The sequence below is a fragment of the Schistocerca piceifrons genome, chromosome 1, assembly GCF_021461385.2.
Source record: "Schistocerca piceifrons isolate TAMUIC-IGC-003096 chromosome 1, iqSchPice1.1, whole genome shotgun sequence".
Taxonomy (NCBI): domain Eukaryota; kingdom Metazoa; phylum Arthropoda; class Insecta; order Orthoptera; family Acrididae; genus Schistocerca; species Schistocerca piceifrons.
This window is the reverse complement of record NC_060138.1, coordinates 860,352,666-860,377,201: the sequence shown is the minus strand read 5'-3', so window position 1 is coordinate 860,377,201 and position 24,536 is coordinate 860,352,666. Positions and strand designations below refer to the sequence as shown.

The 24,536-nt window shown below is 43.3% G+C and overlaps 1 protein-coding gene across 1 annotated transcript in view; it reads left to right on the top strand.

Moving 5' to 3' along the window:
- Nucleotides 1-24,536, top strand: part of LOC124715883 — a 1,071,880-nt gene that overhangs the window by 515,272 nt on the left and 532,072 nt on the right. Inside the window, 1 exon segment of the mRNA XM_047243130.1 lies at nucleotides 8,652-8,816. Within this exon segment, the coding sequence (XP_047099086.1) occupies nucleotides 8,652-8,816 (165 nt within the window).

The following is a 24,536-nucleotide window of genomic DNA, read 5'->3' as shown; positions in this document are numbered from 1 at the left end:
CGTACATCATATCTACCGATTTCCGTCCTATTCAGGTAATTCCTTCGCGGTGAGTATTTTTTCTTTTGTGGAGTGTATTTTTTCTTTCTTAGCGTGTGTTTTTTCCTGATTTTTTATATTCACATTCGTCCTTCTTAGGCAGTTATCGTGAGTACTCGCAAGACTTCCAGTGATGTCAGCAACTACGTCGTTATTCTCGCTGAGAGCATTTCGGAGCGTCGTGGCGAGTTTCTCACAGTATTGCAGGATTACGCAGGGTGAAACTGCGCCGTTAACGGCAGACCCCCTCCCAAGGAGGCGCAGAGGAAGTGCAGAGCTGCGGCCCGTGGGACACGGTCTCGTCGAATGCGAGGCCTCTCTGCCTTACCGCCGTCCTTCCTCTCTGCTGCTCCTCTCACTCGTAAGCCATATACAGGTAGCGGACTGACAGACTCGAAAATCGCTAAACTCACAATCAACTACTGGCGTGCAGTCAGATTTAGACCACACGTCACAGCTGTGGAGAAGTTAAATGATTAAAGCAGAAGGCTAACCGGAGCATGACATACGTCGGACGCAAAGTATACATTAAAGTGAGATGAACATTCCCACCCACACGCATCAATCATGTCGTGACAATATGAGCGGCGATAGAAAGCCGTATGAGTGCTTAGGTGTCGAACGCTATCTTGGAGGCGCTTTCTCATACTTCTTGTAACTTAAGAGTAGGTCAGCCTGAGCCTTTGATGATGGAGTCTACATTGTGGTAACACAAGCTGAGTGAGTTCGTTCGATGGAATTTAAGGGGACATGTGAGCCAAGAAGTGGTGTGCTTCTTCTTATAGAATCTACAGAATCGCTCTGCGGTTGTTACGTGTGCAGGCAGTAAAGCTCTGGCTGCGTAATTACGCTTGAAAATTAGAAAAGAAACTTTGTGATGGGGTGAAGAGATCTCTACCTTTCTACGTATATCATAACCTTATTAATATGGTCAGTTCTTATCGCATTCGTGATGATTTTTGAATGCTATGCGACCGTACTTGGTGTTGACACTGAAGAGAAATAGACAGTGATGTGGTTTTTTCATTACAAAATACATTGGGCAAGATCTGATTTTTTGGGAGCTATTCATCTTCAGTACTCATTGCAAGTGTTATAGACGTAACTAGCGGCTCAAGGCGTTTAGTATCGAGCCTTAATGGCATGTCTTTGCGATAGTTCAGAGCACATCAGACTACTACTGTCTCCAGTCTGCTGTACCGCATTCTCGCTTCAGTCATCATGCACTGTGCTATAAACTCCCAGCATCGTCCAAAATGTACATATTCTCCACCCTTTTCACAAATACAGGTCGTCTAGATCAATGCTAGACATCTTCAAGAGGAATGAAAGGCTGTGGGGGGGATGTGAAAGATTTTCCGCATTGTGGTAACTTGCGCCTAATTTGACCAGACGGTTGTGTCGAAAATGAGGAGATCTAGTTATGCTGCGTGTACACTACCGGAAAAAAATGCAACGCCCTCTGAAGGACTGTGTTCAGTGGCACCAAACTATAATATGTACATACTGAGGGTTTTTGTTGTTAGTGATTCGTCACGTCGATCGGCGATCATTTGGCGCTCAGGAGACCTGTCTGAGCACAATTTGTTTTGCCTCTGCAAGCAGTAACTGTGCTGAATTTAGAGGTGAAGAGTGTTTTGCAACATTTATTCTGAGGCTCAAAGAAGCTCCACCCACGAGTACGTAGCCTGCTTTTTTTGAACAGCTTCAGCCATTTGAACGGTGCCACATTGCGGGTCTGCAGGAAGCTGAATGGACGTATCGACGGACCGCTGTGCAAGTTGGGGACAGTGTAACGGTGCTGTGTCGCCGCTTTCAACAGTAGTCTGTGGAACATTCACACATCCGGAGATTAGGTTCTGGACATTCGCGTACTACAGGCGCACGTGAAAATAGACGCACTGTGCCAGCAGCGGCGTTCGACCGAACATCATCCTGGGACGAAATCGTGGCACATGTTGCACCTGCTTTCTCACTAGGAACCATTGGGAACCATGTGTTTGCAGCAATATTAAGATCACGTGTGGCTCAGGTCAGGTTACCACTATGACACTGCCAACCGCGGATACTCTGGTGTCATGAAAGAGTCGATTGCAGATTGGAATGGCGCTCCGATGTTCTCGGTGATGAGCGTATATTCTCTTTGTATGCGAGCGACGGTCGTGCGCGTGTACAGTATAGACCTAGTTGAGCTTCCTGTTCCAGAGTGCATTCGGCCACGGCACACAAATCCCAGCCCGGGCTTCATGGTATGGGGAGCCATTAGTTACCATTGCGGTCACATAAGATGTTTCCGCAGGATCAAGTAACCATTGCCTGCTAATTTGCGCAGGGCGTTATCTCCGTGCTACTGCCATTACATCAACAGGAGGGTGATATGCTTTTTTATCAGGATAATGTAAGTCCACGGCGTGCTTTTTTTATGTAAAACAATTGCCCTGGGCAGCAAGAACCCTCGCCAATTGAACACGTATGGGATATTATGAACGCACTTGTTCTCCAGAGACTGCAAGAACCATTGCCGAATTGCAACAAAAGGCGCAAGATGATTGCGACAATCTACGGCAGGATGCCGTTCACACTTTTGGATCATTTTCATATGAGAATACACGCCTGCGTTGCCACCAGAGATGTACACTGTGTATGATCCCTGGTTGGGCACCCTTTGATGTGACGTGTGTTTCATTTAGTCTGAATTTATCAATAACTCCTGCAGTGATGAACTATCTGTCGCATCACTTGTCAGTACAATGTCCTCGAGAGTGGAGCATGTTTTTCGGCATTGCTGTGTCGGGGCGATCCAGTAAACGGAGAAACACAGACCGGAAGCCATAGAACCACTACGTACGTACGTTTGTACAAGTATTTATATGTGTACGTGCTGCTATTCTTGCCTTATTCTTAGCGCCATGCCTAGAGGAATGTCTACAAGAACTGCACGTCTCTTGTGAGAAATCGCTGCCCTTTCTCTCTCAGTTAGTGAGAAAACATCAGCCCGTGGCGCGCCCTTTATTTTCCCGGTGCCTGCAAATAGAAGTTGCGGGTCCCTAGAGCAAACTTGTGTGGCCTGCGCGCCGCTGGTCACGGAAGGCCCGCCAGCCGAAATTCCTGCTGTCCCATCCGTCAGGTTATTACGACCCCGGGCGCCACCAGGCACGGCCCAGGAATGCGCCAGACCAGCGCCGACCCAGTTCCCCGTGCCCTGCCGTGAGCAGCCGCCTTAAAAGTTCGCGAATTCCCTCTGGAATCCGTTCTATTGATGTATTCGTCGCTTGCTCAAAGTTACAGGTGCAAGGTGGTGCCGTCACTTCCACTGCTGCGCCTTCTCTCAACAAGTTTGGCTGTAGCCTATAGGTCATTTCAAAGTATTCCCCCGCCTCACACATTCTGAGATGGAGTGCCGCAGTAGTCAGTGATTATATGATGCAGAAACTTTTAATTAATAAGTCCTTTGGTTTTTTTACTCGTATGGTGATCTTCAGATAGCGAGCTGTAGGATGTTTCATTGCTCTTCGTTCAGAACCTGTTAATGAAACTTTGTAAGTTGATTTTCACCGATATTCGTCGTGTTTCTTGAGCCGTCATCTGATTGAGATTTTACTTACTTTCTTTGAAGTTCTCCATTGGATCAAGCAAACGTACCCGTTCTTCGTATACAATCTACACTCCTGGAAATGGAAAAAAGAACACATTGACACCGGTGTGTCAGACCCACCATACTTGCTCCGGACACTGCGAGAGGGCTGTACAAGCAATGATCACACGCACGGCACAGCGGACACACCAGGAACCGCGGTGTTGGCCGTCGAATGGCGCTAGCTGCGCAGCATTTGTGCACCGCCGCCGTCAGTGTCAGCCAGTTTGCCGTGGCATACGGAGCTCCATCGCAGTCTTTAACACTGGTAGCATGCCGCGACAGCGTGGACGTGAACCGTATGTGCAGTTGACGGACTTTGAGCGAGGGCGTATAGTGGGCATGCGGGAGGCCGGGTGGACGTACCGCCGAATTGCTCAACATGTGGGGCGTGAGGTCTCCACAGTACATCGATGTTGTCGCCAGTGGTCGGCGGAAGGTGCACGTGCCCGTCGACCAGGGACCGGACCGCAGCGACGCACGGATGCACGCCAAGACCAGGATCCTACGCAGTGCCGTAGGGGACCGCACCGCCACTTCCCAGCAAATTAGGGACACTGTTGCTCCTGGGGTATCGGCGAGGACCATTCGCAACCGTCTCCATGAAGCTGGGCTACGGTCCCGCACACCGTTAGGCCGTCTTCCGCTCACGCCCCAACATCGTGCAGCCCGCCTCCAGTGGTGTCGCGACAGGCGTGAATGGAGGGACGAATGGAGACGTGTCGTCTTCAGCGATGAGAGTCGCTTCTGCCTTGGTGCCAATGATGGTCGTATGCGTGTTTGGCGCCGTGCAGGTGAGCGCCACAATCAGGACTGCATACGACCGAGGCACACAGGGCCAACACCCGGCATCATGGTGTGGGGAGCGATCTCCTACACTGGCCGTACACCACTGGTGATCGTCGAGGGGACACTGAATAGGGCACGGTGCATCCAAACCGTCATCGAACCCATCGTTCTACCATTCCTAGACCGGCAAGGGAACTTGCTGTTCCAACAGGACAATGCACGTCCGCATGTATCCCGTGCCACCCAACGTGCTCTAGAAGGTGTAAGTCAACTACCCTGGCCAGCAAGATCTCCGGATCTGTCCCCCATTGAGCATGTTTGGGACTGGATGAAGCGTCGTCTCACGCGGTCTGCACGTCCAGCACGAACGCTGGTCCAACTGAGGCGCGAGGTGGAAATGGCATGGCAAGCCGTTCCACAGGACTATATCCAGCATCTCTACGATCGTCTCCATGGGAGAATAGCAGCCTGCATTGCTGCGAAAGGTGGATATACACTGTACTAGTGCCGACATTGTGCATGCTCTGTTGCCTGTGTCTATGTGCCTGTGGTTCTGTCAGTGTGATCATGTGATGTATCTGACCCCAGGAATGTGTCAATAAAGTTTCCCCTTCCTGGGACAATGAATTCACGGTGTTCTTATTTCAATTTCCAGGAGTGTATATCAACACTTGGTCTGACTTGATGCAGGTACCATATAATCACACAGTCATCCAAGCATTTCATAAAAATTATTTGATAGAGGTTCAGCAGTTTCCCGATATTACGCCCATGAACTTACATCGCTGCAGCGACGGATGAATCTGCGCGGTTGCTCCCATTTGACACCGGTACGCCGATGTGTTAGTATACATGAAGGACTCCAATTTTATACGTTCAGATCCACTTGCCAACCGTTTCAATAGTGTGGACTCTTGTGCGGTCGCAAATAGGGAACAGGATAGCAGAACCATTGTATCGAGTGAGCTTTATTTTCCATATGAATCACAAAAATGTTCAAATGTGCGTGAAATCTTATGGGACTTAACTGCTAAGGTCAACAGTCCCTGAGCTTACACACTACTTAACCTAAATTATCCTAAGGACGAACACACACACCCATGCCCGAAGGAGGACTCGAACGTCCATATGAATCGTAGCCACTGTTCTTGGGCCACATAGGTAATTTAAAGTAGAGAGAGCTTATGCGATTGCACGTCAGAGATTACACACCTAACGAGTTTGCCTTGCGGGTGTATTGTTGGGTCTATATTGATAGGACGCAGCATCCCTTCGGTCGATGTACTTCCAAATGAAGTCTTATACCTAGTGTAATTTCTCGGGAGGTATCTTACGGTAAAGCTATTGCTCTCGCCCTCTGTGAACAGGAGCTGAGCCCAAACACACATGCCGTTTGCGAACTAGTGATGTCGTCTTGAAAAGCTGGTCGATGATGCTATTTGGAGAGTATAAAATATGAGCGCGCTGTGCTGTCACAGCTCCAAAATCGCTGCTAAAGGTGGTTCCAGTAATACCTGGTACCGTCCACTACGTAATGCGAGAAGTACTGCAGGTTTGTTAGTCCTCAGATTAAGTAGAATACGTCTTCTCCACGGTAGGACGTACACTCGGCGCCACGGTGTATGTACAGTTCGTGTTTCCACTATTGGTCTCAAATTGTTCATTGGGCTTACCCGTCAAGGTTCGTCACCCTGCCTTAAATGAAAGAAGGAAGATGACGAGGTAATTATACGCGATCTGCGAGCTCAGATTGTGCAAAGATAGTGAAGGAAATAGTCTCCGTGCTTTTCATAGAACCTATCCTGGCATTTGCTTAAACCAAGTTTGGGAAGCCATTGAAACCCTAAATGTTGATGGCTGGACGAGGATTTGAACGCTAGTCTTCCCGAATGCGGTTGGACCACTGCGCCACCTTGCATGGTCACGCTGTCGTGTTTGAGTTCTATTAAGACGGCCTGGTGACTGTCTAGACCGTGGAAAGAGTAACTGCTTGTATACTAATCAATGGTAGACTGGTAGACACAGCCGGCCGGGGTGGCCGAGCGGTTCTAGGCGCTTCAGTCTGGAACTGCCCGACCGCTACAGTCGCAAGTTCGAACCCTGCCTCTGCCATGGATGTGTGTGATGTCCTTAGGTTAGTTAGGTTTAAGTAGTTCTAAGTTATAGGGGACTGATGACCTCAGATGTTAAGCACCATAGTGTTCAGAGCCATTTGAACCATTTGAATGGCGCACACAACGTAACAATCATAAGATCTCCTGAACCCCGTGTTTCATGTTTCTCTGTGATATGAAAATAATCTCGGGGCGTATAACAGAGACGCTGCATTTGGTACATTCTATACTCGTTTCATACAAATGGAAGGTCTGTTCAGTGCACTGTATTATACCATTCTCCGGCATTCCGTGTCTCGTGAGCAGATTTATTTTCCACTTTGTATGTATTATCGTTTTCACTTTGCGTAATCTGCAGGTGGAGGAAGGAACACGTTTGAAGTTCCTGTATGATCTGTCCAGGAAGACGAAAGGTTCCGATTTGTGTCAATAGAAAAAGGGTATAGATTCACACGAAATCTTAGTCTGCACATTGCCTTACTTATTGCTGATATCCATAGCTTCAAATTAGCTATGCCGTATCCAAAACTGACTGTCATTTCGAAACATGTCTCCATGACTGGTACGAGACCTATACAACCATTGTAAGATACCGCTGACTACAACATGCGAGCTCTAAACGTTATAACACACAATTCTTCTGTGGTGAGGTGATTACTTTTGCTAACCACGTCGCCCACCTCAAGCTGACCTATGCCCTCATACAGTCGTCAGTCAGATGACTCTGAATCAATGTCACTATACAATATCCCGCATGTCCAAGAGATTTCTGGAATCGCGGCCTGAAAACTGAAACAAACATAAAAATCCGAGAGCGCCGTTGTAGGGACACCTTGGTTGTCAGTAATCTCTGCCATCAAAAGGTTACTGCAGGTATAATTAATATAGGATTAAGAATGTAACGAATAGGATATTAAATACAGTGTTGACAAGATTTTTTCTGTTACAGCACTTTAAAACTTGAGTAGAATATTTGTTCCTAGGTCCATAACCACATTCTGAATTGTAATATAATAACTTTTGTTGAGACCTAGAATCTTATGTACACGAATCAGCATGGTACGTAGTGCGAGCAAAATTCTGTGGCTGCTAGATGTGCAGTCGGTTGGGAAGCGCGGTGAGAGCGGCAAGGGGGGGGGGGGGGGGGCGCTCATAGCGCTGTAGGGGAAATGCCGAGCGCTGGAGGGGAGGTGCCGTTCTAAACTGAAGCCTACACTCACATTTTTGGTAAATATTAAGTGGGGCCCCTCCACGCCCACATTGGTGACCATTCAAAAAGATCTGTCCCTCTTCTTTGGTTAGTATCTAAAAAGAATTCCACCGAAAATGTAGCGATTTATTTTCGCATGGTATTTCAGAGAAGTCACGAATGGGGAATTTTGAATAAAACCTGCACATTTCTCTTGTTGCCAGGTTAAAATTTGCTTCTTTCGCTAAAACTTGGCGGAGTTTACACTGTGTCACCTCATTAACATGTACAGACACAGTTGCGAGAGAATTATGAAATAGTGATTTATTAAGTGAGGAGCTCAGGAAATGTCAAGTCAGTATCTTATGAAAAAGCACATCCTCTGCACAAAATAAACTTATAATGACTTCAATTATGTTGTTTCACCAGCTATCGATGGCTCTTAAAAATTACATTCTTTCATTGAAAAAGTGTGTAGTTAGTGGAACAATGAAATTTTGCATAATAATCATATGCCAAAATATCCTCCTCCTTGGTGCTATCATTTGCCAAAATGTCACTTAGATATCTCAAACCGTTTATGGAATATGAGGAATGTTGTGGATATTTCACTCCTCCTTTGCCACTGGCGTGGCGCGATCGCAAATTAGTGCGCTACATCAGATCAGTTTTTGCGAGATTGGTGACAGTATAAAGAAAAGTTCAATATGTCAGCTAAATTTCATATGGAGCAGCATAGTCTGTAATATGCACCAGAAGCAAAATCGTAGCGACTCTGACGCATCGCAGAGACAGACTTGGAGATCTCATTTCCTAGCAGTTGCAGAGAGACAGCTGTGATGCCGGCTTAGGACTGCTGGTTCTGACAGCGTGGGGTCTGTTGCAGGGGACTCTGAGTATAAGCCGTACGTGTGCGCGGAGCCAGACGTGACGGAGTTGAGCCTGGACGGCACCGAGGACTTCCTGGTGCTGGCCTGCGACGGCCTCTGGGACTTCGTCACCGAGCAGCAGGTCGCCGCCGCCGTCTACCTGCACCTCCACGAGCATCCAGGTAGGGCGCAGCTTTTAGGTTACGTTAGACGTACTTTCAGTGCAAAACAAATATGCTAATGTACGCAGTCGAAACGGTCGTCATGGATGTGGAACAAGTCAAAAAATCACATTTTCATTTAAAACGATAGCAAACTTGTCACAAAACATGTGAATGTTCGAGACACTAAGGTGCATATGATAATTCTTGGGCTGTTATACAAAAAAAATCATTTTACAGCACTTACATGCAACAGAATGCGCTACCAGTATCTTCCAAAACGCCACGTATAAACACAGGATTTTTCCAGGGTTCATATCCCGGGTTCTTTTTGTGATAGAAAGGTAGGGTCAAGTGGTTTGCATAGCTTTTGGGCTAGGGACTATTTGTATACCTAACAGAAGGATCATCTTGCTGTAATTAGCCCACAGTTCACGATCAAGTTTTGAATTCTACACTTTTCCAGCAGCTTAGGCAAAGGGAGAAAATCAGCTGGTTTGCTTTTCATTTAATGTGGTGTACGATGCGCCTTTGGGGGCTTATGGAGGAGCCATTTAGTTCATTCGCGGATCATGAGAAAACTGAAAACAACGTTTCTCACAATTTTTTGCCGTCAGCAGCAGGTATGTAAATAACTATTCGCAGCAAATTGCTCAAATTTTAACGGTATATTCTCTAGGTATTTATTTAGCAGCAGCATCTTCCCGCTTTTAGAGATATTTATCTGTTATCGAGAAACACCCCAAAAACATGATTTTGTGTACCAAAACAGAGCCGCTGATTTCAAGATGGCTATGAACAGATAATGTTCCTAAGATCCCGATCTCCATGATAGTGAAAATTTTCTTGAAATCTTGATCCATTTCCGAGATTCAGAAGTTCAAAGTTACTCCATTTGTGCACGTAAAATGCGGTGTGAGGCTAAAAAGAAATTTGTAAAACGACGTAGCACGGAGAAATATGCTGTAAAACGTGTCGGTCTTTCTCAGAAGGGATCTGGGAACCCCATGTAGTACTGAAGTCCACGTAAAATTTTTGTGCCCGGAAAATCCGGTCCGAGGTGTAAAATTAGTTTTGCTTTATGGTTGTATACATGGAAGAATCCTGGAGATACTAAAAGGTATCAGATAGATTATATAATGGTAAGACAGAGATTTAGGAACCAGGTTTTGAATTGTAGGACATTTCCAGGGGCAGATGTGGATTCTGACCACAATCTATTGGTTATGAACTGCAGATTGAAACTGAAGAAACTGCAAAAAGGTGGGAATTTAAGGAGATGGGACCTGGATAAACTGACTAAACCAGAGGTTGTACAGACTTTCAGGAAGAGCATAAAGGAACAATTCACAGGAATGGGGGAAAGAAATGCAGTAGAAGACGAATGGGTAGCTCTGAGGGATGAAGTAGTGAAGGCAGCAGAGGATCAAGTAGGTAAAAAGACGAGGGCTAATAGAAATCCTTGGGTAACAGAAGAAATATTGAATTTAATTGATGAAAGGAGAAAATATAAAAATGCAGTAAATGAAGCAGGCAAAAAGGAATACAAACGTCTCAAAAATGAGATCGACAGGAAGTGCAAAATGGCTAAGCAGGCATGGCTAGAGGACAAAAGTAAGGATGTAGAGGCTTATCTCACGAGGGGTAAGATAGATACAGCCTACAGGAAAATTAAAGAGACCTTTGGAGAAAAGAGAGCCACTTGTATGAATATCAAGAGCTCAGATGGAAACCCAGTTCTAAGCAAAGAGGGGAAATCAGAAAGGTGGAAGGAGTATATAGAGGGTCTATACAAGGGCGATGTACTTGAGGACAATATTATGGAAATGGAAGAGGATGTAGATGAAGATGAAATGGGAGATACGATACTGCGTGAAGAGTTTGACAGAGCACTGAAAGACCTGCATCGAAACAAGGCCCCGGGAGTAGACAACTTTCCAATAGAACTACTGACGGCCTTGGGAGAGCCAGTCCTGACAAAACTCTACCATCTGGTGAGCAAGATGTATGAGACAGGCGAAATACCCTCAGACTTCAAGAAGAATATAATAATTCCAATCCCAAAGAAAGCAGATGTTGGCAGATGTGAAAATTACCGAACTATCAGTTTAATAAGTCACGGCTGCAAAATACTAACGCGAATTCCTTACAGACGAATGGAAAAACTGGTAGAAGCCGACCTAGGGGAAGATCAGTTTGGATTCCGTAGAAATATTGGAACACGTGAGGCAGTACTGACCTTACGACTTACCTTGGAAGAAAGATTAAGGAAAGGCAAACCTACGTTTCTAGCATTTGTAGACTTAGAGAAAGCTTTTGACAATGTTGACTGGAATACTCTCTTTCAAATTCTAAAGGTGGCAGGGGTAAAATATAGGGAGCGAAAGGCTATTTACAATTTGTACAGAAACCAGATGGCAGTTATAAGAGTCGAGGGGCATGAAAGGGAAGCAGTGGTTGGGAAGGGAGTGAGACAGGGTTGTAGCCTCTCCCCGATGTTATTCAATCTGTATATTGAGCAAGTAGTAAAGGAAACAACAGAAAAATTCAGAGTAGGTATTAAAGTCCATGGAGAAGAAATAAAAACGTTGAGGTTCGCCGATGACATTGTAATTCTGCCAGAGACAGCAAAGGACTTGGAAGAGCAGTTGAACGGAATGGACAGTGTCTTGAAAGGAGGTTATGAGATGAACATCAACAAAAGCAAAACAAGGATAATGGAATGTAGTCTAATTAAGTCGGGTGATGCTGAGGGAATTAGATTAGGAAATGCACTTAAAGTAGTAAAGGAGTTTTGCTATTTGGGGAGCAAAATAACTGATGATGGTCGAAGTAGAGAGGATATAAAATGTAGACTGGCAATGGCAAGGAAATCGTTTCTGAAGAAGAGAAATTTGTTAACATCGAGTATAGATTTAAGTGTCAGGAAGTCGTTTCTGAAAGTATTTTTGTGGAGCGTAGCCATGTATGGAAGTGAAACATGGACGATAACTAGTTTGGACAAGAAGCGAATAGAAGCTTTCGAAATGTGGTGCTACAGAAGAATGGTGAAGATTAGATGGGTAGATCATGTAACTAATGAGGAGGTATTGAATAGGATTGGGGAGAAGAGAAGTTTGTGGCACAACTTGACTAGAAGAAGGGATCGGTTGGTAGGACATGTCCTGAGGCATCAAGGGATCACAAATTTAGCATTGGAGGGCAGCGTGGAGGGTAAAAATCGTAGAGGGAGACCAAGAGATGAATACACTAAGCAGATTCAGAAGGATGTAGGTTGCAGTAGGTACTGGGAGATGAAGGAGCTTGCACAGGATAGGGTAGCATGGAGAGCTGCATCATACCAGTCTCAGGACTGAAGACAACAACAACAACATAAGTAAGCTATCAAAATTTCACTGACCCATAATGTTCTCTTCATGTGAGTGATATGCCCTTGTGTCGGAGCACACAAAAGGTAAATATGCTGTTGTTAATTTAAAAGATTCTGACTGAAAAGAGGGATACCGGCTGCCTCGTTCAGCATGTCTGAGCACCGTTACATATTTTCCCAAAACTTTGACATGCGAACATATTTGAGGTTTTTTTTTTTTATATATACAGAGAGAGGATTAGACAGTGGCAGTGACAAAGAGACGGAGAAGTAATAAATACTGGAAGATATTACACAGTGGTTGTGTTGTAGAGAGAACGAAGGAGACAATGGCAGTGTGACAGAAAGAGGAGGAACACAGTGGCAGTGGAAGATAGTGTACAGTGGCAGAACAGTGCCAGGAAACGAATGAAGAGACCGTGCCAGTGGGAGAGGAATAAAGAGAAAGTGGAATGAGTGAGAGCCAGTGTTAATGAGAGAGTCTATAACAATGACAATGAGGAAGAGAGAGATAATGAAAGTGAGAAGAGTCAGCAGCTGTGGGAAGGAATGAATGGCATAGTGACATAAGGGGGAGCAAGAGGCAGACAGTGACAGACAAGACTGTAGTAGTAGTAGTAGTACAGAACGAAGGGGACTGTAGCTGTGAGACGGTCGGTCAAAGAAGAATTCTTTTGCCAGGGACGTATTTTTTTTCTTCTTTTTACTGTACGTGTTATTAGTGCCCTTTTAAAATACAAGACGACACGGAACGCTTTCGATGCAGAGTGTAATGAATAATACTCTCAGTAGTCCGGAATCGAATGCAAACAAAAATGTTGGCTTCTGTTATGTTTGTGATTCTTAATGGACCGTGTTCAAGTGATTTTCCTACCGAATGGCTTGCAGCAGAGTGAAAAAAGGGCTGGGCATCATTCCACAATAGACGCCACGCATAGGGGAGAGTCTACCGAAATTTCGTCACATCAAAGCAGACTGTTTATGTAAGTTTAGTAAGTGGATTGTTCTTAATATTTACACGTAGTATAATAGCTACAACTTCATTGTGTCTATGTAAATAACACTCCAATGCTGCTACTGTCACTGGTATTACTCCTATAACTTCTGTAAGTACAACACATATACTATTCTTGAATTCTCCTCCGTCGTCAGAAAGTCTACTTCGAACTCTGCTTATACGCCAGGATTATAATCAGTTTCGGAACTCTTCCTCGGCGGACGGTTGTAGAAGCAAAATGTTTAGCGTAACATACACTAGAAATGAATCTTAAGAAAAATTGCATAAAATGTGGGGAGAAGTTCCCAGCGGGTTCAGCTGTCTGAATAGGTAGAGTGGTGTAACCATTGACGAAATTACATCCGGTATATTTCTTCGTGACGGTGCCATTGTGATCATATCCTAAATTAAGTCAACAAACCGCTATTTCCCCGTCTTGTGTCTAATTCACGGTATAATAATACAAAATGTCAACAGATGTCCGTACAGTCGTGTCTGGCACGGAAGATGGCATTCCAGTCAACGGACAAAATCACGTCAGCGATGACGCCTGCCAAACGGGATTGCCCCACATTCACAGTAGGTCTTATACAGTCACAGAAAAGGCGCTTACAAGACTCTCTGCGGTTGAGAGCCGTAAGAAAAATGGAAGCATGACAATCGCAAACTGTTGGGACCCAGAGGCTTAGTACCGCACGGCAACTGGCATCTGTCCTCGCAGCATCCACTGGACGTATTGTATCAAGGCAAACGGTGCACAGAAGGCTTCGGCAGAGTGGTCTTGATTGTCGGAAACCAGCTGCATGTGAACCTCTGATGTGTCTTCACAGAAGTGGTCTAGAATGGAGTCGTCAACATGCCACCTGGACGGTCGAGCGATGGGCCAATGTTCTCTTCGCAGATGACTCCCGATTTGGTGTGGAGAGTGATTCTCAACGCATGCTTATCTGGAAGGGACGTGGAACACGATTTCAAATCCAGACGTTGTAGAAAGAGACCGATATCGAAGAGGATCCGTAATGGTGTGGGCAGGGATTACGCTGACCAGTGACAGTAGGAGGATTCAAGATGACTTGGACAGGATTTGAGATTGGTGTAAAGAATGGCAGCTGACTCTGAATATAGATAAATGTAAATTAATGCAGATGAATAGGAAAAAGAATCCTGCAATGTTTGAATACTCCATTAGCAGTGTAGCGCTTGACACAGTCACGTCGATTAAATATTTGGGCGTAACATTGCAGAGCGATATGAAGTGGGACAAGCAAGTAATGGCAATTGTGGGGAAGGCGGATAGTGGTCTTCGGTTCATTGGTAGAATTTTGGGAAGATGTGGTTCATCTGTAAAGGAGACCGCTTATAAAACACTAATATGACGTATTCTTGAGTACTGATCGAGCGTTTGGGATCCCTATCATGTCGGATTGAGGGAGGACATAGAAGCAATTCAGAGGCGGGCTGCTAGATTTGTTACTGGTAGGTTTGATCATCACGCGAGTGTTACGGAAATGCTTCAGGAACTCGGGTGGGAGGCTCTAGAGGAAAGGACTCGTTCTTTTCGTGAATCGCTACTGAGGAAGTTCAGAGAACCAGCATTTGAGGCTGACTGCAGTACAATTTTACTGCCGCCAACTTACATTTCGCGGAAAGACCACAAAGATGAGAGAGATTAGGGCTCGTACAGAGGCATATAGGCAGTCATTTTTCCCTCGTTCTGTTTGGGAGTGGAACAGGGAGAGAAGATGCTAGTTGCGGTACGAAATACCCTCCGCCACGCACCGTGTGGTGGATTGCGGAGTATGTATGTAGATGTAGATGTAGAACATGAAATTGTATGCGTGAATCGATAAGGTTTAACCGCTATCAGGAATCGTGAAAGATCTTGGGACCTCATTTGCGGTTGTTGGGAGGCGGTCTGGGCCCAGACTTCGTATTGATGGACGATACTGCTACACCTCATAGAGCACGGGTGGTTGATGTTTTTTTGGGAAGATTCAGCATGCATGGCGTGGCCTGCTCGTTCTCCCGATTTGAATCTCGTAGAGCATGTGTGGGGTGCACTAGCGAGACAGATTGCATTACGTCAGCATCCACCAGCCACTCTCCAAGACTTGTGAGCAACTCTGCGGGAAGAATGGGCGTTATTGCTTCAACATTAGACTGAAGACATCACTCACAGCATGCACGGGCGTTTTCAGGCCTGTATTGCTGAGAAAGGTGGTCGCACGCCATGCTGAGCTCATTAACCAGTTGCTGGGGTGTGTGTGCAAATCCGTTAAATTGGGGAAAAAATATTTTTATTCACCGTTATGCATGTAGAATTTATTTTGTTCTGCGTTCTTTTCATTGTTTCTACTTAACTATCCTGTTTATATTTTATATTGTTTTGTGGCAAAGTGAACGCAAGCTTGCAAAATTTCCGTTTGTTGCTTTTGTGTGTGTGTGTGTGTGTGTGTGTGTGTGTGTGTGTGTGTGTGTGTGTCACCACAACCTACAACTCAAAAACGTAGTATAGAAGAAAAATAAAACATGTCACTCAAGTCCACAAAGCACTTGCAAGTCACGGGCATATTAAATACGTATGTAAGCTATGTCACTAAAACGTGTGAGATTCGAATTTGTATCACGATATATGAAGTCATAAAACGTGGAATATCATTCGCTAAAAATTATTTTTGGAGAAAAATATGCAAAATACCAAACAAAAAAAGAGAACCGAGTTAAAAGCTCATCGCAAATGGACTATATGTGCTGGTTCGTACAATTTTCGGAAGAGGCGCTAGCATTGAAACTATATGGAGGTGCCATTTTTTTCTTTCAATATTTTTAAAGTGTTTAAATCAGAATACGAACATAATGGGTTACAAGAATAGCAATTTGAAATACGTACTTTAAGTTTCCTAAAAGCATAATTATGTAATAATTATAAATAAGACTTGCGTAAACGTCTTAGCGGTGCTGCACCTACGGGATGGCTACCAACTTGCCTCGTATCTGCGTCTAAGCTTGGACGCCATGAAGCAGGCTGACCTGGTGGCATGCATGTCATGGAGTTGCGTTTCATCGTCCAGAAACCACAAACACCGCCGGCTCGAATGAGGAAGCAGTCGCTGTCGTTCTGGGTAGCGAAATTATTTGTTTTTGGGCGAGTTCTGCTTCATCCTGTCCATCCGTAAAGGCCTCGTGCGTAGACATTACCGCAGTAACCGTAGTTTGACGTGCGCATTGTTGCCGGGCATAGCGGACAATAGTCGAGTGAGGCAGTTCTGTGAGACGTTGGATAAAACATACATCGTCTCCCAGCTACCTAAACAGCAACTGCTACAGGTTCATTTATTCTCCGCGAGCCATATTGCAGTGCGTAACGGAGGGTAATTGGGATACCACTGTCATTTCTGGCCCTTTTCTGCCCCAACCACGAATCGTGCGCCGGGAGAATGGTCGTCAAAAGCCTCCCTATGGGTTAGAATTTTTCCGATTTTTCCCTCCATAGTTGCTTCGCGAGACGCATGCTGAAGGAAACAAATGATGCTTGACGCTTCTGTGAACCTGCCTTCTCGGAATTTTAGCAATAAACCTCTCCATGATTCACAATGCCCCTGCAGTAGCGTTGCCATTGGACTTTTGATAAGCAGTTTGCAGCTCCTTAGCGAACTTGTGCGTACTGAACGCTGCTCTTTATTTTTAATCTCGATTAATCCTATCTGGTAAGGGTGTCATAATGATAAATGACTTCCTTCGGGGAGAGGGGAGGGTGAATTTCATTAACATTCTTCCAGTGAATGTTAGTCCAGCATTTGATTTATCTACAGCTTGCTTGATGTGGCCGTTCCACTTCAGATCACTCAAGATTTATTATATTTTCCAATTGTGACTGTCAGTGATTGATTCCCATAGATTGAAGCGTTTAATGTCAATTGCACAGTTCTTTAACCTATCATAGAACCTATCCAGGTCCTCCTGCAGTTCGCTGTAACGCCTGTATATATAATATATATAATGCGAATCCACCCTCGTAGATATTTTGACTGTTCAGTAGCCTCCAGGAGTTTATCACTAATCTTTTAATGTGTGGGTTTTGAGGCCCAGAGGACTGCCTCCCGTGTGGGCCAGAGTTGAGCAAGACAATGCCACGCCTGTGGCGAAGACGTGCTAGTGTTCTTTGTAGAAAGACTCTGCTTTCCTGGCCTGGACGTTACACGTCACCCAAGAAAGAAGGCCGGTATAGGAATAGAGGGCAATTTGCAACCTTTGTGGGCGCCATGCAAGTTACATAGAGAGAGATTACCCAGGAGCAATCCCAGTCTCTCTTTCATTCCATGTTGTGATGTTTAGAGGCTTCGACTGCAGCACATAATATTGAATTCCCAGAGCTATAAATTTACATCTACTTACGTACTCCGCATGCCATCGCATGGTGTATTGCGGAGGATACTTCGTATTACTAGTAATCAACTTCTTTTCTGCTCCACTTGCAAATAGACCAGGGGAAAAACCACTGTCTATGTGCATCCGACTTGACTTGAAGAAGGGATCGGTTGGTAGGACATGTTCTGAGGCATCAAGGGATCACCAATTTAGTACTGAAGGGCAGTGTGGAGGGTAAAAATCGTAGAGGAAGACCAAGAGATGAGTACACTAAGCAGATTCAGAAGGATGTAGGCTGCAGTAGGTACTGGGAGATGAAGGAGCTTGCACAGGATAGAGTAGCATGGAGAGCTGCATCAAACCAGTGTCAGGACTGAAGACCACAACAACAAACATGTGCATCCGGACGAGGTTTGATATCTGGGTCATTCCATGCCAAGTGGTCTAGAGGCTCCCACATCACCCTAATGGATTTTGATGAAATTTTGTATGAACATTCACACATGTTCTCAATGAACACTGGTAAAGTTTCGGTTTCAGAAATTCAATACTTTCGGAGATACAGTCACTTGTTTAAGACCATAGCACAGCTTTCTATAGTGCGTCCTTGAATTTTCAGCAACTTTGAGATGAGATATCTCTGTAAGTATTTGCATGAAAGAAACAAAACTTGGCCATCTTATACAACTTTTAGAGCTCTTTAAAGTAAAATATTAAGAAAAGGATTTCTGAGCAATTTTCGTATAGATAATTTGAAGCAAAGTTGGGCGAAAAAATAGCTATTTAAAAAAAATGCGAACTTTAGTTTTTTATATCTCCAGAAGTAATTTTGGGGTGTACATGAAACTTTGCACACCATAACTCACTCTTAGAATATAAAATTTCATTCTCCTATTGCTTTCCATTATTTCACAAATCTAGGGTGAAGTTGACGATTTTTCAAAAAGTGCTAAAAATGGATATTTTTAGTCAAATTTTTCAAAAAAGTGTTTTCTCCAAGCTCTTCTAAACTATGGTCTTTAGGAAGAGCATATTCCAAACTATCTAGAAAAGTGGATTTGGTTTTGCAATGCAAGCATATAAGGCCCTAAAAAGTAGCATCATCAAAGAATCGCACTGGAAGTTTGAACACATTTTTCTGGCACTCAAATTATATCTGAAATCTTTTATTTTGCCTTATACATGTTTATTAATGTCTGGGATAAGTGCAATAAGAGGTCCTGATGAATAGGACCTAGCTTAAGTCCGAATAGCTAAAGAATAAAAATAGAAACAATGTTATTTCTTAATTGTCACCTCCCCCCCCACTCTCTCTCTCTCTCTCTCTCTCTCTCTCTCTCTCTCACACACACACACACACACACACACACACACACACACAATTTATTAAGAATGAATGTAAATCGGAAAATTTATTTGCATAATCATCTAATTATTAGTTGCCTGTTTAATGAACAACACCATCTTACTGATGGAAAAGAAGTGTGTAAATGAGTTGCTATGGTCCATGCTGGCTTAACCACTGCTAGTTTCATTTCACCTGAGAAAACCAGCATTGCCATTGCCATAGGGGCCACGCCCGATAGCTTAGCAACAACAGCCACGGGTGAGTTTCTTTACCACAGGATCCCAAGCCTGATAGTAAAATTATGTAAGTGCCCTGTGTAAAATTAGAAGGCACTCTTGAGTTCCTTAGAGTGTGTCCTCTAACCTATTTCAATTTTTGATATGCTACATTAATTTTCTGATGAATATCAAGAGGAATGGTGTATTGCCGGCCAGACGAATTTACTGATGGAGCTGGAATAACTGCAGTAATGTGGTGTTCCGGAACCCAGCACTTGTCACTTCTTGGCGGCCAATAAAATGAATTGCTGGACCATGTGGGTGCATCAAGTTTATTAATGCATCCCTTTGCTCTGTGGAGGTCTCACAGATATTCCCAATCCACCACCTGTTTTCATAGATGCATGCAACATATTGTCCTGGTTGGAGAGCAGACATTAATATGCCTCCTTCATTACTGTGACCCATTTTAGCTAGAAAAGATGAACAATCATTTGAAACTCTGCTGACCAGAATTGTTGTTTCATCAATAGGTAAAAAGTGATGGTTTTCTCTAGTGCCTTCTACAGTTTGTCCAAGCTTAAACCTCTCTTCTTGTGACACAATATTTTTTTCAATTTCGTCTTTACTGACGAAAACAAATTTAATTCCATTAATGTTTTCAGAGCAGAAGTGAAACAGATCTAGGGGAGTAAGAATTTGTCCATTAAGCGGCCGTTGCAAGCTTCCTCTTGCTGCTAACCGCTTTGTTGTACCTCCAATCCCATCACAAGGTGATTTCCCGTGGCTAGTAGCAAAAAAATTCCATTCGGCTGTCATTCCAAAATCGCTCTTATGATAGCACAAATTTAGGAAATTCTTGAAATTTTTATATTGAGCACTGGAGCCATCACTGAAATAATGAATGTGGGATATCGGTGCAAACCGTGCTTTTATGTATTTGATGAGCTCCTTGATAAAAACGTGAACTGTAACAGTGTCATGCCGCAAACAATCATTGATAATGGAAAAACTTAAAGATTCTACTCTCTCATTTTGACGAAACTAGATAACAAATGGATGAATTGTTGCTTGACTATTGTCCCAGTGGAAGCCTTGCACAGCATCCTGAATGATAAAAGAATAATTTTCTGCAAAATCCATTAGGACAACAAGCTGTTTGTCTTTCAGATGACATTTAAGGCCTTTAAGATGCAAGCTTTGATGCTTGGCAATGTAATGATGGCATGACAGACTCCATATTTTATTTTTTACATCTTCAATAAATTCATCCACTACCATTTGCTTCATGTCCAGTGTGGCCCGATCGGTACGTATCCATTGGTTAAACACAATAACTTCCTGTGGCTCATGATCTAGGAAATAGCTGGCAATTTCAGATGCTATAGCTTCGGGCCCAGGACACCTTTCACAGCGATGTAGCATGCACTGTTTAGAGTTCAAACTGCAAACTGCCTTGCTGGGAATCTCCTTATGATTTTCACATTTTGGTGAATTGCACAGACGCAAACTGCATGCATTCCAGCTGATCATAACACACCATTTGGGTCTAAGTTCACAAAACTTTGAGAACCCTATTTCCGGACCATTTATATTCTTATAGATAACATACATTTCCCGTAAATTGCAAGGTAACAATCTTTTCTGCATGTATGTCTTTCTATCTAAAAGTCTAACTGAAATACTATCTTTTTACCAGGGCACACCCTACTATACTCATCATCTTCAAAAAAATTTCGCACTCTACTAGCAACTTCTGCTGGTAATTTCCTGCTTTGCCTATTTTCGGGAAGTGCCAGAATGCCCTTCTCCGCCTTAAGCTTCCGAGCATTCTTCACCATTCTTTCGGACACGCCGAACTGAGCTGCTGTTTGTCTGACTGTCCAGCTTACAGGTGCCAAGGTTAAAATTTTCATCTGTTCTTTATGAATTGCATTCTGCATCTTGGCTTTCAGTTCAGTCAGCAAATGTGCATAGTCGGCACAGTTTCCACATTCCTTAATTTCACTAGCATCTTCAATTTGTCGGTTTACTCCCATTGCATTTACAATTCTGTTTTTAATCACATTTTGAGCCTTTGAATTTTCTTCTTCACATAGTGGGGCTTATCTCCGTAGCTTACTGTTCTCTTCAGGGGTGAAATACCGATAGACAATAAGCTACTATTTAATTCTTCTTTTGGTGTAAAGTCCTCATCAGAATGTGATGATGAGGCTGATAAAGCTTCGTCCAAGTGTTTATTTAAGGTAGTGCTGCAAGCCGGACAAATTTTCTGACCTGGCTTTATGTTATTAACAAGCTGCTTCTTCAACATATCAGAAGCCTTATTAGCTGTTTCAGTATCAAGAGTGCGAATTCCTACCTTAACATCATGATTCACCTTCCCAAAGGGATTGAAGCATTTTTTTTTGTAACCCCTCATATTGTGTCAATAACAGGGCTTCATGGTGTAGGCAAACTTGAGAGGTATTGTCCATTTTTGCTTCAGAACGTCGCACCAACAACTCTTTTTCCTCATCACTAAAATCCGCAAACCGTTTTAAAGCAGCTTTTTTGGCAAAGAAAGTGACATGACACTTTGTTCCACTATCTCCTTGCCCAATTGAGCAGGAAGGTATGCTGTTCCCTTCTGCATCCATCTCTAATCAGTAACTAAATAATGTATTTGGCCTCTAAGTGCAAATTATAATCTGCTTAAATTTTAGACAAATTGCTAGTGAATGAAATTATACACAATGTATAATACCAATGAAAAAATCTAATAAGAGATATATGCTGTAAAAGACACAATCAAAACAATTTTTTGTAAATTAGATTACAAACTTTGATGGTATTACAAATCACTTAAGAAGCCACACTCAGTCAAGAGAACCCACTCACTATGCTGCAAACACACCACTGAAATACTGATTGTTCAAACAAGGCTCACAATAATGAAACAATCTGATTGTTAAAGTAATGGTTGCCATTATATTTTCTATAAACAGTGAATCTTGTGAATTTTCTCTGTGAAACTAGTGGTTACGTATTTACCAAGGTAGTAGGCTACATTTAAGTGTGATTAAATACAAAATTAAAACTCTTAGATGTCTAACCAACCAATTTCACATGTTTCCCTAATAACTTTAAGACAAAAATTCGCAGATTACAACACCTAGGTATTAAAATCTCTGCAATGTTGATTGGAAAATTTACGTCACTTGATGCATGATTCAAGCAAACAGATTCTTTTTTGGAAAAATGTTTTATACAATTGAATCCAAAAATTAGGTCTTCATTTTCAACTTGTATATACAAAAAATATGAAGCTATTATTCATTGAATTCTAACATTTATTAGGCATAATAAAAGGTTTCAGGTATAATTTGAGTGCCAGAAAAATGTGTTCAAACTTCCAGTGCGCCTCTTTGATGATGCTACTTTTTAGGGCCTTATATGCTTGCATTGCAAAACCAAATCCACTTTTCTAGATAGTTTAGAATATGCTCTTTCTAATGACCATAGTTTAGAAGAGTTTGGAGAAAACACTTTTTTGAAACATTTGACTAAAAATACCCATTTTTAGCATCATCATCATCATCCTTTAAGACTGATTATGCCTTTCAGCGTTCAGTCTGGAGCATAGCCCCCTTATAAAATTTCTCCATGATCCCCTATTCAGTGCTAACATTGGTGGCTCTTCTGATGTTAAACCTATTACTTCAAAGTCATTCTTAACCGAATCCAGGCAACCTTCTCCTTGGTCTGCCCCGACTCCTCCTACCCTCTGCTGCTGAGCCCATGAGTCTCTTGGGTAACCTTGCTTCTCCCATGCGTGTAACATGACCCCACCACTAGGCCTGTTCGCCCTGACTGCTACATCTATAGAGTTCATTTTCGCTCCCATACAACAAAGTTGGTCAAAAGATTGAACGGTGCACAGATAGCTTAGTCTTGGTACTGACTTCCTTCTTGCAGAAGAGAGTAGATCGTAGCTGAGCGCTCACTGCATTAGCTTTGCTACACCTCGCTTCCAGTTCTTTCACTATGTTGCCATCCTGTGAGAATATGCATCCTAAGTACTTGAAACCGTCCACCTGTTCTAACTTTATTCCTCCTATTTGGCACTCAATCCGTTTATATTTCTTTCCCACTGACATTACTTTCGTTTTGGAGATGCTAATCTTCATACCATAGTCCTTACATTCCTGATCTAGCTCTGAAATATTACTTTGCAAACTTTCAATCGAATCTGCCATAACAACTAAGTCATCCGCATATGCAAGACTGCTTATTTTGTGTTCACATGTCTTAATCCCACCAAGCCAGTCTATTGTTTTCAACATATGATCCATAAATAATATGAACAACAGTGGAGACAGGTTGCAGCCTTGTCTTACCCCTGAAACTACTCTGAACCATGAACTCAATTTACCGTCAAGTCTAACTGCTGCCTGACTATCCATGTAAAGACCTATAATTGCTTGCAAAAGTTTGCCTCCTATTCCATAATCTCGTAGAACAGAAAATTACTTCCTCCTAGGAACCCGGTCATATGCCTTTCCTAGATCTATAAAGCATAGATACAATTCCCTGTTCCACTCGTAACACTTCTCCATTATTTGCCGTAAGCTAAAGATCTGGTCCTGATAACCTCTAAGAGGCCTAAACCCACACTGATTATCATCCAATTGGTCCTCAACTAATACTCGCACTTTCCTTTCAACAATACCTAAGAAGATTTTACCTACAACGCTGATTAAAGAGATACCTCTGTAGTTGTTACAATCTTTTCTGTTTCCATGTTTAAAGATTAGTGTGATTACTGCTTTTGTCCAGTCTGATGGAACCTGTCCCGACTCCCAGGCCAATTCAATTATCCTGTGTAGCCATTTAAGACCTGACATTCCACTGTATTTGATGAGTTCCGACTTAATTTCATCCACCCCAGCTGCTTTATTGCACTGCAATCTATTGACCATTTTCTCCACTTCCTCCAATGTGATCCTATTTCCATCATCATTCCTATCTCATTGTACCTCGAAATCTGAGACATTACTGATCGTATTTTCACCTACATTGAGCAACTCTTCAAAATATTCCCTCCATCTGCCCAAGGCATCCACAGGATTCACCAGCAGTTTTCCTGACCTGTCCAAAATACTTATCATTTCCTTCTTACCTTCCGTTCGAAGACTGCTAATTACACTCCAGATTGGTTTTCCAGCAGCTTGACCCATTGTCTCCAACCTGTTTCCAAAGTCTTCCGAAGATTTCTTCTTGGATGCTGCAATTATCTGTTTGGCTTTGTTTCTTTCTTTAACATAACTTTCTCTGTCTACCTGAGTTCTAGTATGTAGCCATTTTTGGTACGCCTTCTTTTTCCTTTTACAGGCTGCCTTGACTGTGTAATTCCACCAAGCTGTTTGCTTCATCCTACTTTTACACACTACTGTTCCAA